General features: G+C 50.0%; 1 protein-coding gene across 10 annotated transcripts in view; it reads right to left on the reverse strand.

Annotated features, from left to right (window-relative positions):
* Positions 1-4,277: 4,277 nt before the first annotated feature.
* The window catches only part of FHAD1 (forkhead associated phosphopeptide binding domain 1), a 122,820-nt gene continuing 116,035 nt past the window's right edge, over positions 4,278-11,062 (reverse strand). For 3 of the 10 annotated variants that reach the window (XM_077775812.1, XM_077775813.1, XM_077775807.1), the window contains 4 exons: positions 10,853-10,933; positions 10,632-10,712; positions 9,473-9,526; positions 4,739-5,289 (listed from right to left, as the gene is read on the reverse strand). In XM_077775812.1, the coding sequence (XP_077631938.1) occupies positions 5,176-5,289; positions 9,473-9,526; positions 10,632-10,712; positions 10,853-10,933 (330 nt within the window). In that variant the 3' untranslated portion in view covers positions 4,739-5,175. Of the gene's footprint in view, positions 4,508-4,738; positions 5,290-8,823; positions 9,060-9,472; positions 9,527-10,631; positions 10,713-10,852; positions 10,934-11,062 lie in introns of those variants that run through there. The other 7 variants (XM_077775816.1, XM_077775815.1, XM_077775811.1 and 4 more) reach the window with 6 other exon arrangements.

Genomic DNA, 11,062 nt, shown 5'->3' on the forward strand with positions numbered 1-11,062 from the left:
TCTCGCACAAAAACAGACACATAGATCAATAGAACAAAATAGAGAGCCCAGAAATAAACCCATCATTATATGGCCCATTAATTGATGACAAAGGAGGCAAGAATGTACAGTGGGAAAAACCAGACAGCTACGTGCAAAAGAATGAAACTGGACCATGTATTAAAATTTATTTTATTTTATCTTATTTCGAGAGCGAGCAAGAACGAGAGAGCATGAGCAGGGGAGGTGGGGGGTAGAGGATCCCAAGCAGGCTCTGCACTGTCAGCACAGAGTCCGATGTGGGGCTCGATCCCATGAACCATGAGATCATGACCTGAGCTGAAACCAGGAGTTGGAAGCTTAACTAACTGAGCCACCCAAGCGCCCCAGAAATTGGACCACCTTTCAACGCCCTACACAAAAATAAAGCCGATTAAAGACCTAAATGTGGAACCTGAAACCAGAAAAATCCTAGGAGAGAGCACGAGCAGTGATTTCTTTGACATCAGCTGCAGCAACATCTTTCTAGATAGAACTCCTGAGGCGGAAAACAAAAGCAAAAACAAACAATTGGGACCACATCAAAATAAAAAGCTTTTGCACAGCAAAGGAATCAACAAAACAAAAAGACAATCTACCAAATAAGATATTCGCAAATGACATATCCTTTAAAGGGTTAATGTCCAACAACTATTTAAGAACCTTACACAACTTAACACCAAAACAAAACAAAACAACCCTCTAGGGTCGCCTGGGTGGCTTGGTCGGTTAAGCACGTTTGACTTTGGTGCATATGACTTTGGCTCAGGTCACGATGGATCTCACGGTTCGTGGGTTTGAGCCCCAGGTCAGGCTCTGTGCTGACAGCTCGGAGCCTGGAGCCTGCTTCAGATTCTGTGTCTGCCTTTCTCTCTGCCCTTGCCACCCTCGTACTCTGTCTCTGTCTCTCAAAAGTGAATAGACATTAAAAAAATTTAAATAAAAAATTAAAAAGTGACTTATCAGTCCGAGGGTGCCTCTGATTTCTATGATGGTAAAACCACGGTCAGGTGGAAGCTAAAATTTCTGCCTCCAATATCGTAGGGTCTTAGGAATGAAAGCAACCTGCTCAAGAGGAGAGGAAACTCGAAATGGGGACCGGGCTAATGCTCCCTGCCACAGGATGCAGGCAGAGGCGTCAGAGCGGGTTCCTGGGGGAACATCCTGTTTAAAAACCAAAGGTCATAAATTTGGCCCCAAATAGCTTGGGACCCTGAGCGCACGGATGCCAACGGCACATCCTGATGGAAACGAGGCCAAGTTTGATGAGCCGAAATGGTCTGCCCTCACTGGGCACCCCACCTCCTGTTTCAGGAGGGGATACGTTACCATCAGTACGTTTGGGGTTTCCTCTCCCCGTTAGTGTGCTGCTTCCGTTCCTAAGACCCAGAAAAACTGGAAACCACTCCGACGTACCGGGATCACGCTTTGGAATGCAGATCTGGAAGCTATTTTTTTCTGCAGACACTCATGACTCTGGTTTTCACAGCAGCAGGCATGGGCAGCTCTGCCAAAAAGCTGTTAGAGAAGGGCATCTTATCTGCAAAGTCACGAATCCAAGAATCCAAACAGGCCACCCTTGGCAAGGCGGGGAGGAAGCTGTTTGTCTTAGCTTCTTGGGGGACCAGAAGATCGGGAGGCTTTGGGGACTGCAGGTACCTTATTGTACCTTGATACCACCCCAGGGCGGAGGTGGGGGGGTGCGGGGAGAGGTGGCTGGCAGCTTCTCCCAGCTACCAGTGGAGACAGTGTCTCAGTAAAGGCCATGTTGGTTACAAATAATAGAAAGTCAAAGCCCCTGAAAAATGGGCATCTATGGGGAAGAAAAGCCAGTTCCTGTCTCTTCTGCTTTGTTTGTCCTTTGATTCTTTAAGCTTCCTCATTTTCTTTGTGGAAACTCCCTTTCTGCTTAAGTAAGCAACAGGAGGTTTCTGTTGTTTGCAGTGAAAGAATCTCAAGTGATACAAAGGGTCCTAGTGGAACCCAAGGGCAGGTATTGAAATTGGCCTTCCTGAAGAAAGAAACTGGGAACCAGAAAGTCGTCAGCGATCAAGGTAATCGATCTGTGTGATCTGTGTCTGTTGGAATGCCTTCAGCTTCAAAGAACAGAAAACCCGAATGTGGGCAGACTGTAAAAATTTGGAGTCCCTCCCGAGATGACTCTGGCCATGTGAGTTGCTTTGTTTGATGGGATATTAACAAACATCAGGCACTGAGACTTGATAAGTATTGGTGCTTTGGGGCTTGCTCTCTCCTGCTATTCTGGGAACGCATGCCCACCGCCCTGTGAAAAGGCCTGGCCCAGCCTGCTCAGTGATGCGAGGCCATGACAAACAGAGTCGAACGGTCCCAGGCGAGACCCCTCTAGACCAAGATTTCTCATTCTTGGATCAAGTGTCACCGTGCTGTGCACTCTGGGAAGTTCAGCAGCATCCTTGACCTGGACCCACTGGATGATGGTAGCACCTGCCCCTCCAGTTGTGACAACCCAAACTGTGTCCAGATATTGCCTCGTGTTCCCTGGGTGGGGGAAGGGGGAGTGCCCCTGTTTAGGAACCACCGCCTTAACCCAACTTGCCTACCAATGACCAGGCATGTAAATGAGGCCACCCTAAAGCATCCAGCCGCAGCTGAGCCAGGCCCGATCAGCACACGTGCCACGGAACCACGGCTCGACACATGGAGTCACGAGAAAGAATCAGTACTTGTTATTTTCCATCACGACATTTGAGTGATTTGTTCCAAAGCACAGGCACACCTGGCTGTGGTGGCTCGAACAGGGACTTGTCGTACACAGCAAGAGGTGCGGACAGAGGCCATCAGGCACGGCGCAGAGCTCAGGGTCTGGGCAGAGCTGTCCTTCACTCCTCTGTCCTTGGAGGTGAGCTTCAGCCTCCTGCCTGTTGCCTGATGACTCCCAAGATGGCGGCTCCAGCTCCAAGCCTCAGCTCCAGGGATGAAAAAGGAGACAAAGCAAAGGGACAAAGGGCAAAATGCTCTCTCCTAGTGAAGACTTGCCTTTTATTACAGAAGCTAAGTCCTCCCCATGGGCCTTCGCCTACATGTTGTTGTCTAGAACTGAACCACATGGCCAGCTCTAGCTGCAAGGGAGCCGGGGTGGCAATCAAGGGGTTCAGGCTTCAGTCCATTCAGTAGAGGATTGCAATTGTAGTATCCACTTCACTATCTCTCTGGGAGTCCTGGTTTCTTGTCTTTCTTGCTGTGTATCTACCCCAGGCCTTCTTCTGAAGGCTGGTTTTTGTTTCTCTGAGCACAAGTGGGGAAAATGGCCACTGGAGCCCTAGAATTGCATCGACGTTTAGCTCCAGCACCGTTAATGAATGACCTATGTGGGATCCCACCGGCCAGCTTTCAAACACCAATGGCAAAGATACTATTCACCCAGCTCGAGTTAGAAGGGAAAGCCGATGGGTCTGGCCTGGCTTGGCTGTGAACTGCTCAGCCTGTAGGGGTGGCAAAGAGAGCAGCATGGGGTAGGGCAAACCTGGTTGGTGGAGGGGGGGGTAGTGCATTTGCAGGGAAAGGGGGGTGTGGCTGAGGAGGCACCCTCAAAATAATACATCTAGTTCGAGGAGTGGAGAGAAGACATTGCCGTCATGGCTTGTGATGGGATAGGGTAAAAATTAACATGTCCTCCAAAGATGTAAAATACAGTGGAGTCACACAGGCATTGTATTTACCTTACGTAAATTCAAGTACCCATGTTCAACCAAAAACATAATTTTCCACTCGATCTGGCTTCCAAGCACAAGCCAGCTGCTTGAACGGCGTAAGTGATCTTTTCCGGTGTTAGAGAAAACCTTGTTTTGGACTTTGAAGATATGGTATAGTATAAGTAATGCCATGTTCTTTACGGGAAAGTTCCAGACTTTTCAAGAGTATATATTTTTTTTAAATTTTTTTTTAATGTTTTATTTATTTCTAGGAGAGAGAGAGAGAGAGNAGGAAAGTTCCAGACTTTTCAAGAGTATATATTTTTTAAAAATTTTTTTTAATGTTTTATTTATTTCTAGGNGGCGCCCCTCAAGAGTATTTTTAAGGTCAGGCAATGCTCACCTTTCTCACTGCCTTTAGCTCCTAGCCCTGTGTAAGATGCACTTTCCGTGGAATATCACACAAAGAACTTCTCCTAGCTCCTTCCAGTTTTAATCAGTATAAAGAATCCATTTGGCTTGGAAATATCAAAATATTTTTATTGTGGTTTTTTAAAACTAAAAAAAAAAAAAAAGAGAGAGAGAAGAGATGATATTCATGACTCCTGGCTCTTCCTCCCATTTTGTCTGGCTGTCCTGGCCACACCAGAGAGGCAGCGAGCGGTCAGATGGACGGAGAGATGGCAGCACACGGAAGCAAGAAAAATGAGGGTTTTTCCAAACACTGTGAAAGAGGGGGTGTGTCCCCCGGGGCAGTGTGTGTTCTTGGTGACTCGCTACTTGGTGTGTCCTGAGTGACTGTAGCTCCTGCAAACCTGGGGTGGCGGAACGGGCAGGGTGGGGTGGGAATCAGAAACCGGGGTCCAGGCCCCACTGGTGAATTTAGACAGGCAGTGTAACCTCTCTGGGCCTTCTTCCTCTGTAAAGTGGGGATCGTAATACTATTTACCTCTCAGGGTTTGGGGGAGGATGAGGTGAGAAGCGTTTTGAAAACCTCAGAGTGCCACACGTCAGTCATGACGGAAGCGATAAGACAGCTCGGCATGCTAACTTTATTATAATAAATTCAGATATAAATGTGCTCCGCCACGGACTCGGCCTCAGCCCCAGCCCCGAGGCTGCCTTTCTGTCCTGCGGCTCCAGTGCCCATCCTGGGTTTTGCCAGCTGTGGGTTTCTCGGAGCTCCGTGGAGGTGGATGCGTGGGTATGTCACAACGCAAATGTGGAACCCCATAACTGTATCCACCGGGCTTACGAGTCCAGGCTTCATATGCCTCAGGATGTATACATTTGCAAGTATTTTTAAAAAGAACCCCTCTCCCTGCACACTCCAAAATGCGGCATTGTGCAAATACCAGTCTAGAAGGCCACACACTGGGGTAACAGCCTTTAAAGTCCTGTAAAAGCATCTTAGTATTGTGACACAGAAGAGTCACATACGGGACTCACGGAGGGGCACGCAAGGCCTGATGGGATGGCATTTCTAGTTCCTGCTACCGGGCTTGGAAATCAGGCTCTGGCTGGACTTGCTGGATGTATCTCTTCTCAGTGCCTCTCTTTCTTGGTCCATCTTTTGGGTGGCTTTTCTGGCTCCAACCTTCAATGAGCAAGAGAAACACATGCACAGATTCTGTAATTGGGGCAAGATCCCAAAATGTTCCAGTCACACGATTTTTTTTTTACTGAAAAAAATGCTGTAAAAATTATTCATATATATATATATATATAATTATAGAGAGAGGAAGAGAGGGAGGGAGAGAAAGAGATGTGTGAAAAGAAGGTAAAATGAGGGGCGCCTGGGTGGCTCAGTTGGCTGAGCGTCCGACTTTGGCTCAGGTCCTGATCTCATGGTTTGTGAGTTTGAGCCCTGCGTCTGGCTCTCTGCTGTTAGTGCAGAGCCCGCTTGAAATTCTCTCTTCTCCTCTCACTCTGTCTCTCCTCTGCTCTCTCTCTCTCTCATTCAAAAATAAATAAACTTAAAAAAAAAAAAGAAGCTAAAACGACCCACCATCATCACACTCCCTGAAGGGAAGCATCGTGAATATTTTGCTGTGCACACGTCCTCGTATACAAGTAACATCTTCCCTGTTTTACAGTTTTGTGGTTTTGAAACTAGGAGCTTCTTATGATGGGCACATTCATTGTGATGGAATTTCTGTTACCTAAGTGCATGTGTCTTACGTCTCAGCCTTTTCTGAGCACGGCCCCTCCTCCTGGGTGCCTTCTGTGTGCCGCTGTCCCCGGTCACAGCTGATTGGATGCTTGGCACAGGCTGTGCTTTTCAGAGGCTCACGCCCAGGATTTGGGGTTATCGGCTCTGAGATGCTACTTGCTCCCTGGGCCGATCCTTTAAACTGGGGGTTGGGGGGTGTGGTGAGGTCATCTCTTCCCATCATATAACTGGAGAGAGGAGAGCTGAGCAGGTAGAGGGAGACGCAGAGAAGGAGTGCGGTAAGGGAAACGATACCCGGGTCCTGAGGCTCACTGGTTCTCTGTTGAGGCCACACCTCCTTTCAGCCCTTGGTTTTTATGACGCACGTGCTCCTGTATCCCTATAATCTTCCCCCCCTACCCCTTCCTGAGCAGGTTCCCATTAGCTGCAACCCAAGAATCTCCCCGTGGCACACTTCTGTGCATACTGTACACAGGATCGAAACTCGAAGGTTTCTTTCCAACAGGCTTCAAGTTCCAGCCCCATTTCTTGCACGTTTTGGACGCTGGAGGACACATACCCCTGGGCTGGAGGGATGTGGGAAGGGAGGCCTCGTTTCAGCCCTCAGCCGCTTACTCTATGACCCTCGGTTTCCTCATCCGTCAAATAGGGGTCAGTATATCCATCTTGTCTCCCTCGGGGACTGAGAGAAGATCCTGGGTGGGTTTTAAAGGAAGGGATTGCTAGGACACTCTCTTGAGCTCTTTTTTACTCAGGAAGCACAACCACCACCTCGTGAGGCCAGTGCCAGTGGTGGACAGGGGCCCTGACTGTGCTTTGAGACCACGTCCCAAACCATCTCAGGGTGAGAAGAGCTAGGTGCCCTACACGAACCTACAAAGGAAGTCTTGGTCAGAATGCGCAGCGACAATGAAAAGGGACAGCGAAGGTCAAAAGCCTCCCCCAAACCACCTTTCCTTTATACCTCATTTTATATGATTTTTTTTTTTAATATTTTTTAAAAATTTATTTCTAGGAGAGAGAGAGAGACAGCGTGAGCAGGGGAGGGTCAGAGAGAGAGGGAGACACAGACTCTGAAATTGGCTCCAGGCTCTGAGCTGGCAGTCAGCACAGAGCCAGATGCAGGGCACGAACCCATGAACCGCGAGATCACGACCTGAGCAAAAGTCGGACGCTTAACCGATTAAGCCACCCAGGCGCCCCCATTTTATCTGATTTTCAATAAGGCTGCTGGCCGTGGGTGGTTCCCAAGCACCAGTGCCCTGGCCTCACAAGGCTGACGGGGAGCAGAGGGCGCAGCGACCCCCTGGGGAAAGGACGACGCTGAGGCATGTGGGAGGGACGGCTGGGGATTCGTGCCTCGCCTTCCCCTAGCGGGGACCGCAGGTGAGTGCCCCACACTAGGCTTAGGTGTCTGGGGATCACATGGCTCATCTCTGGAATGAAGGGGCAGGCATAGAAGCTGGGCGTTTAGACAGTGACGCCCAGCTGGAAATGAACTCAGGACACACACATGTGGTCGCCTCAGGCAACTGCAAGCCGGGGCTCTGTCGAAAGGTCCCCTATGCTTGCTCCCACCCGGCCTCAGGACTCGGCTTAGGCGGCTCGTCTTTGGGGAGGCCCCTCCTGGCCCTTGCACTGGGCGAGTCCTTGTGAAATACGCTCGTGAACTCAGGCAGCCGACCTTCGTTCCCAAAACACCGTATCATGTGCAAGGTAATTATTTCATCATTACTGCATTTGCTGAAAAAACAAATGCCCGAGAGCGTAAGTTAGAAAGGCGGGGGGTTTCGTGTGTTTCTCTTGTGATCTAACCCCTTGTGACTCATCCTTGTTCTCATTATTGTCTCCCACTAAGAAGTCACCTTAGACAACAGTTCCTAATTACTCCCACCCCCGTGAAATCTTAATACCACAGATAGCACGGGATATATATGTGCGTGCTTTGTGCATTAAAATTTTTTTCACCCTCTCAAGGGTGACCTAACCCCCTCTGGGAATTCCTGATTCCCAACACCTGAACAGTGCCTGCCATGTTGTGGGCTCTCAGTAAATATTCCTGGGACAAATGTGGGCTGCGACGGTACCTTTTAGGGCACACTTCCATCCCCCCGTGCGGAGGCTGGCATGTGGCCAGGACTAGATATTCAATAAATACTTGTTAACTAGGTTTTCCACTTTGGCATACAATTCCCTGACAACTATAAATGACTTTTAGCTGCAGTGGAAGACAACATAAAATCACGGAACGGCATTACGAAGGACAGAAAACAAAAACCCGTAGGGCCTCGGAAAGGAACGGAGGTGCCATTTCTGAGACTTGCTGGAGATGAAGACTCTTGTACGAGTGGGCAGGGCTGAAAAGCGGATTTTACACGTCCCGTCTTTTTCAGGGTGGTCATGGCGATTGCCTCCCTCTAACGACACAGGTCATGCTGTAGAGAAAGGGACTGCCAAGCTACACCTTGTAAGGGATGTGGAGAAAACTTTTCTGCACCAAGGAGATCCTAGAGAGCAAACTTCTAAGCTGGGGCTGGGGGGTTTGGAGGATGGCATGCTCATGCCTTGCTCTTACAGGGGCACCATCTGCCACATTTGGTTACGTCCAGAGGCGGCCTGAAATCCCAGGGGGCTTCACATCTCGGAGAAGCACAGTGTTCCTACAACATCTAGGGACCTTCCTGGTATCTCTTCTGTCACTTTCCATCCGGGTGGTCCTCAGGCAAAATCGAGCCTGCCTACTCCTGGCTCAACCATACGTGTATGCATAGATGGGTGAATAAGTGACAGATCTCCCACTTGTGCCCACGTGGCAGGCTGGCAAAGTCTCAGAGCTAGGACAGCCCTCACGACACTCTAATCGTCTTAACATCCTGCTCTGGGTGGTAACCACCTTCCAGCCTTAGCATAAGGGGGCTGGTTGAGAAGAGGCTTCCGGCTTCCAGAAATGTCCCTTACCTAGAATACCTTTGGCTTTTCTGATGCTAATTTCGTTGTGTTGGGATTACTGTGATCTTGTCTCAAACTCGAATATGGCTCCTGTTTTGACTCAGTGTGGCTAGCTTTCAAGCTTCCTGAGAGCTCCCCTCTACTTTCTGCAGAGTGGGAATGTGGTTGGGTCACCTCCAGTTCCAGGGCTTGTGAATGGCAACATTTCAACACCTTTAAAGATTTCATAGTCTCGATTCTCAACTCTTAAAAAAAAAAAAAAAGAGTATTCTAGAGGATGCATCCTCGAAATTCAAGAGAAAGGTCACCTGAAATGTATCAGGGTTTCTTATCCGGAGGTTTGTCACCTAGAGACAAGGAAGCAGTGCTCACCTGAGTGTCAGATCTGCAATGGGCTGCACCTGTCTTATCTAGCTGTGTGGCTCCAGACAAATAGCTTAACGTCTTTGAGCTTCAGACACCTCGTCTGATAAGGGAGGACAGAAACAATACCTACCCCGTGGGTTTGTTGCAAAGGTTACATGAGATGGTGCATGTCGAGTGCTTAGCTCTGTGCCTGGCACATACTATATGCTCGATACATAACACGCGTGGTGGTAATCTTGTCAACGGGCTTTCCCACTGATGGCTCATTGTTTTCTTTCTCCTTCTGGCTCACCTGGGAACTTGAGATTTGCATCTTGTTCTTCACCGTCTCTACAAACACTCGTCTCTTTAATACAGAAAGAATATTGACACAATTTAGCTTATGTGCTTGTTTCCCTTTTGCACCAAAGAAAAATGGGTTTTCCTCAACTCTGAGATGCCACCCATTTGGATGAAATGTGGGGCCTTCCTCAGGATGGGAGGTTGGGGGTGCGCATCGGCAGAAGGGGGCTTGGCTTTCGGGCAGCGCTACCCTGCCCTGCTGAGCTCCAGAGGGATGGATCTCTGTTCCCAGTTCCAGAGGAATCTGAGAGGCAGAGGCTTGTCAAGCAAGAAGCGCTTGAGGATCATGTGGTTCTCCTGGAGGATAAATCTGCTCTGGGGGGATGCTCACCGGAAGAGGCTGTAGACGTGGGTTTCTACCTTGGCCTCACAACAGTCCAGCCATGACGAATGCAGCAGCGGCTAACTGACCTCTCTGGCAGGGACTGGGAGCCCCTGCGTGGAAGCCAGCCTCACTGCAGGTCTGGGGCTTGCCCTTCCCCTGCGACCGGATTGCTGCTGCTGACTCTGGTGTCCTCGAGATCTCAGGGACAATTTACTTCCGAGGGGTGGGGGACGCAACAGTAAGAGAGGGCGGGGGCCTCCCTCACAGACGGACACTCCAGCGGGCGACCATGCAGGGATGGCGGGAAGGCAGAGTCTGTCACAGAGCCCTGAGCATTGGCTGGGGAGGTGGCCCCAGGAAGGTAAAAGATGTGGGTGAAGTGAGCTGGGTGGGGGCGGCGACAAACCCACGGGCCCAGTGCCTTTCTGAGGGTACCATCTTTGTCCCGAGAACACTAAGACGCATTGCATCCATCGTCAGCTCATGGATGCCATGAACTCTGGGTTTTCCAGTTCCCATCGGCTGCCAGAGAGCCCAGTCAAGTGGGGCTCCCCCTGGGCAGGTAGGAAGGTGGTTAGAGCTGGCACTCTCCTCCGCACTGCTGACTCCATTTCATACCCACTTTCCCCTCTTTCACCCGTTTACTGTGCTCTCAGGGCAGGGGCTCTGGGGCTCCGCACTCCTCTCTTCTCTTCTTATGACTTTGTCTCCAAGTGCCCGAACCACTTAGTGCCTAGGATGGTCGCTCAGCCAGGACCACGCTTGCACCTGTCCCGTGACTTACCTCCAGATAGTAGGTTGGGTGCTTGCCTGTCTCTTCCGTCATTTGCTTGGACTGCAGGCAAGGGAGGGACAGGGGCTGGGACTGGGGAGGGGAAGGGAGTGAAGATGTGTGCACGTTCCTGGCCCAGCACACGCGGGCATGTACACCCCACAGGGTTTTACCCTTTGCAAACCCTGTATCTACTTTGTGTCTGGCTTCAAGATCAGAAAACCTCTCCGTACCTGCCTCTCTTTCTCTTTGAAGGAACAGTTGCAAGATGTTGATTCTTTTGCATTTCTCTGTTGGAGATCCTCTAAACGTTCCTGAGTGAAAATATCGGGTGAGCAAGAGACCGTTTAGTGTGTCCTGACCTATCCCATTCTGGGACGCACCTCCGAGGCTTCTGGGACACACCTCTGAGGCTTCTGGGAGACACTGGGGCTCACTGCTGG

Source organism: Crocuta crocuta, unplaced genomic scaffold (assembly GCF_008692635.1).
Source record: "Crocuta crocuta isolate KB4526 unplaced genomic scaffold, BGI_CrCroc_1.0 scaffold127, whole genome shotgun sequence".
NCBI classification, from domain to species: Eukaryota; Metazoa; Chordata; class Mammalia; order Carnivora; family Hyaenidae; genus Crocuta; species Crocuta crocuta.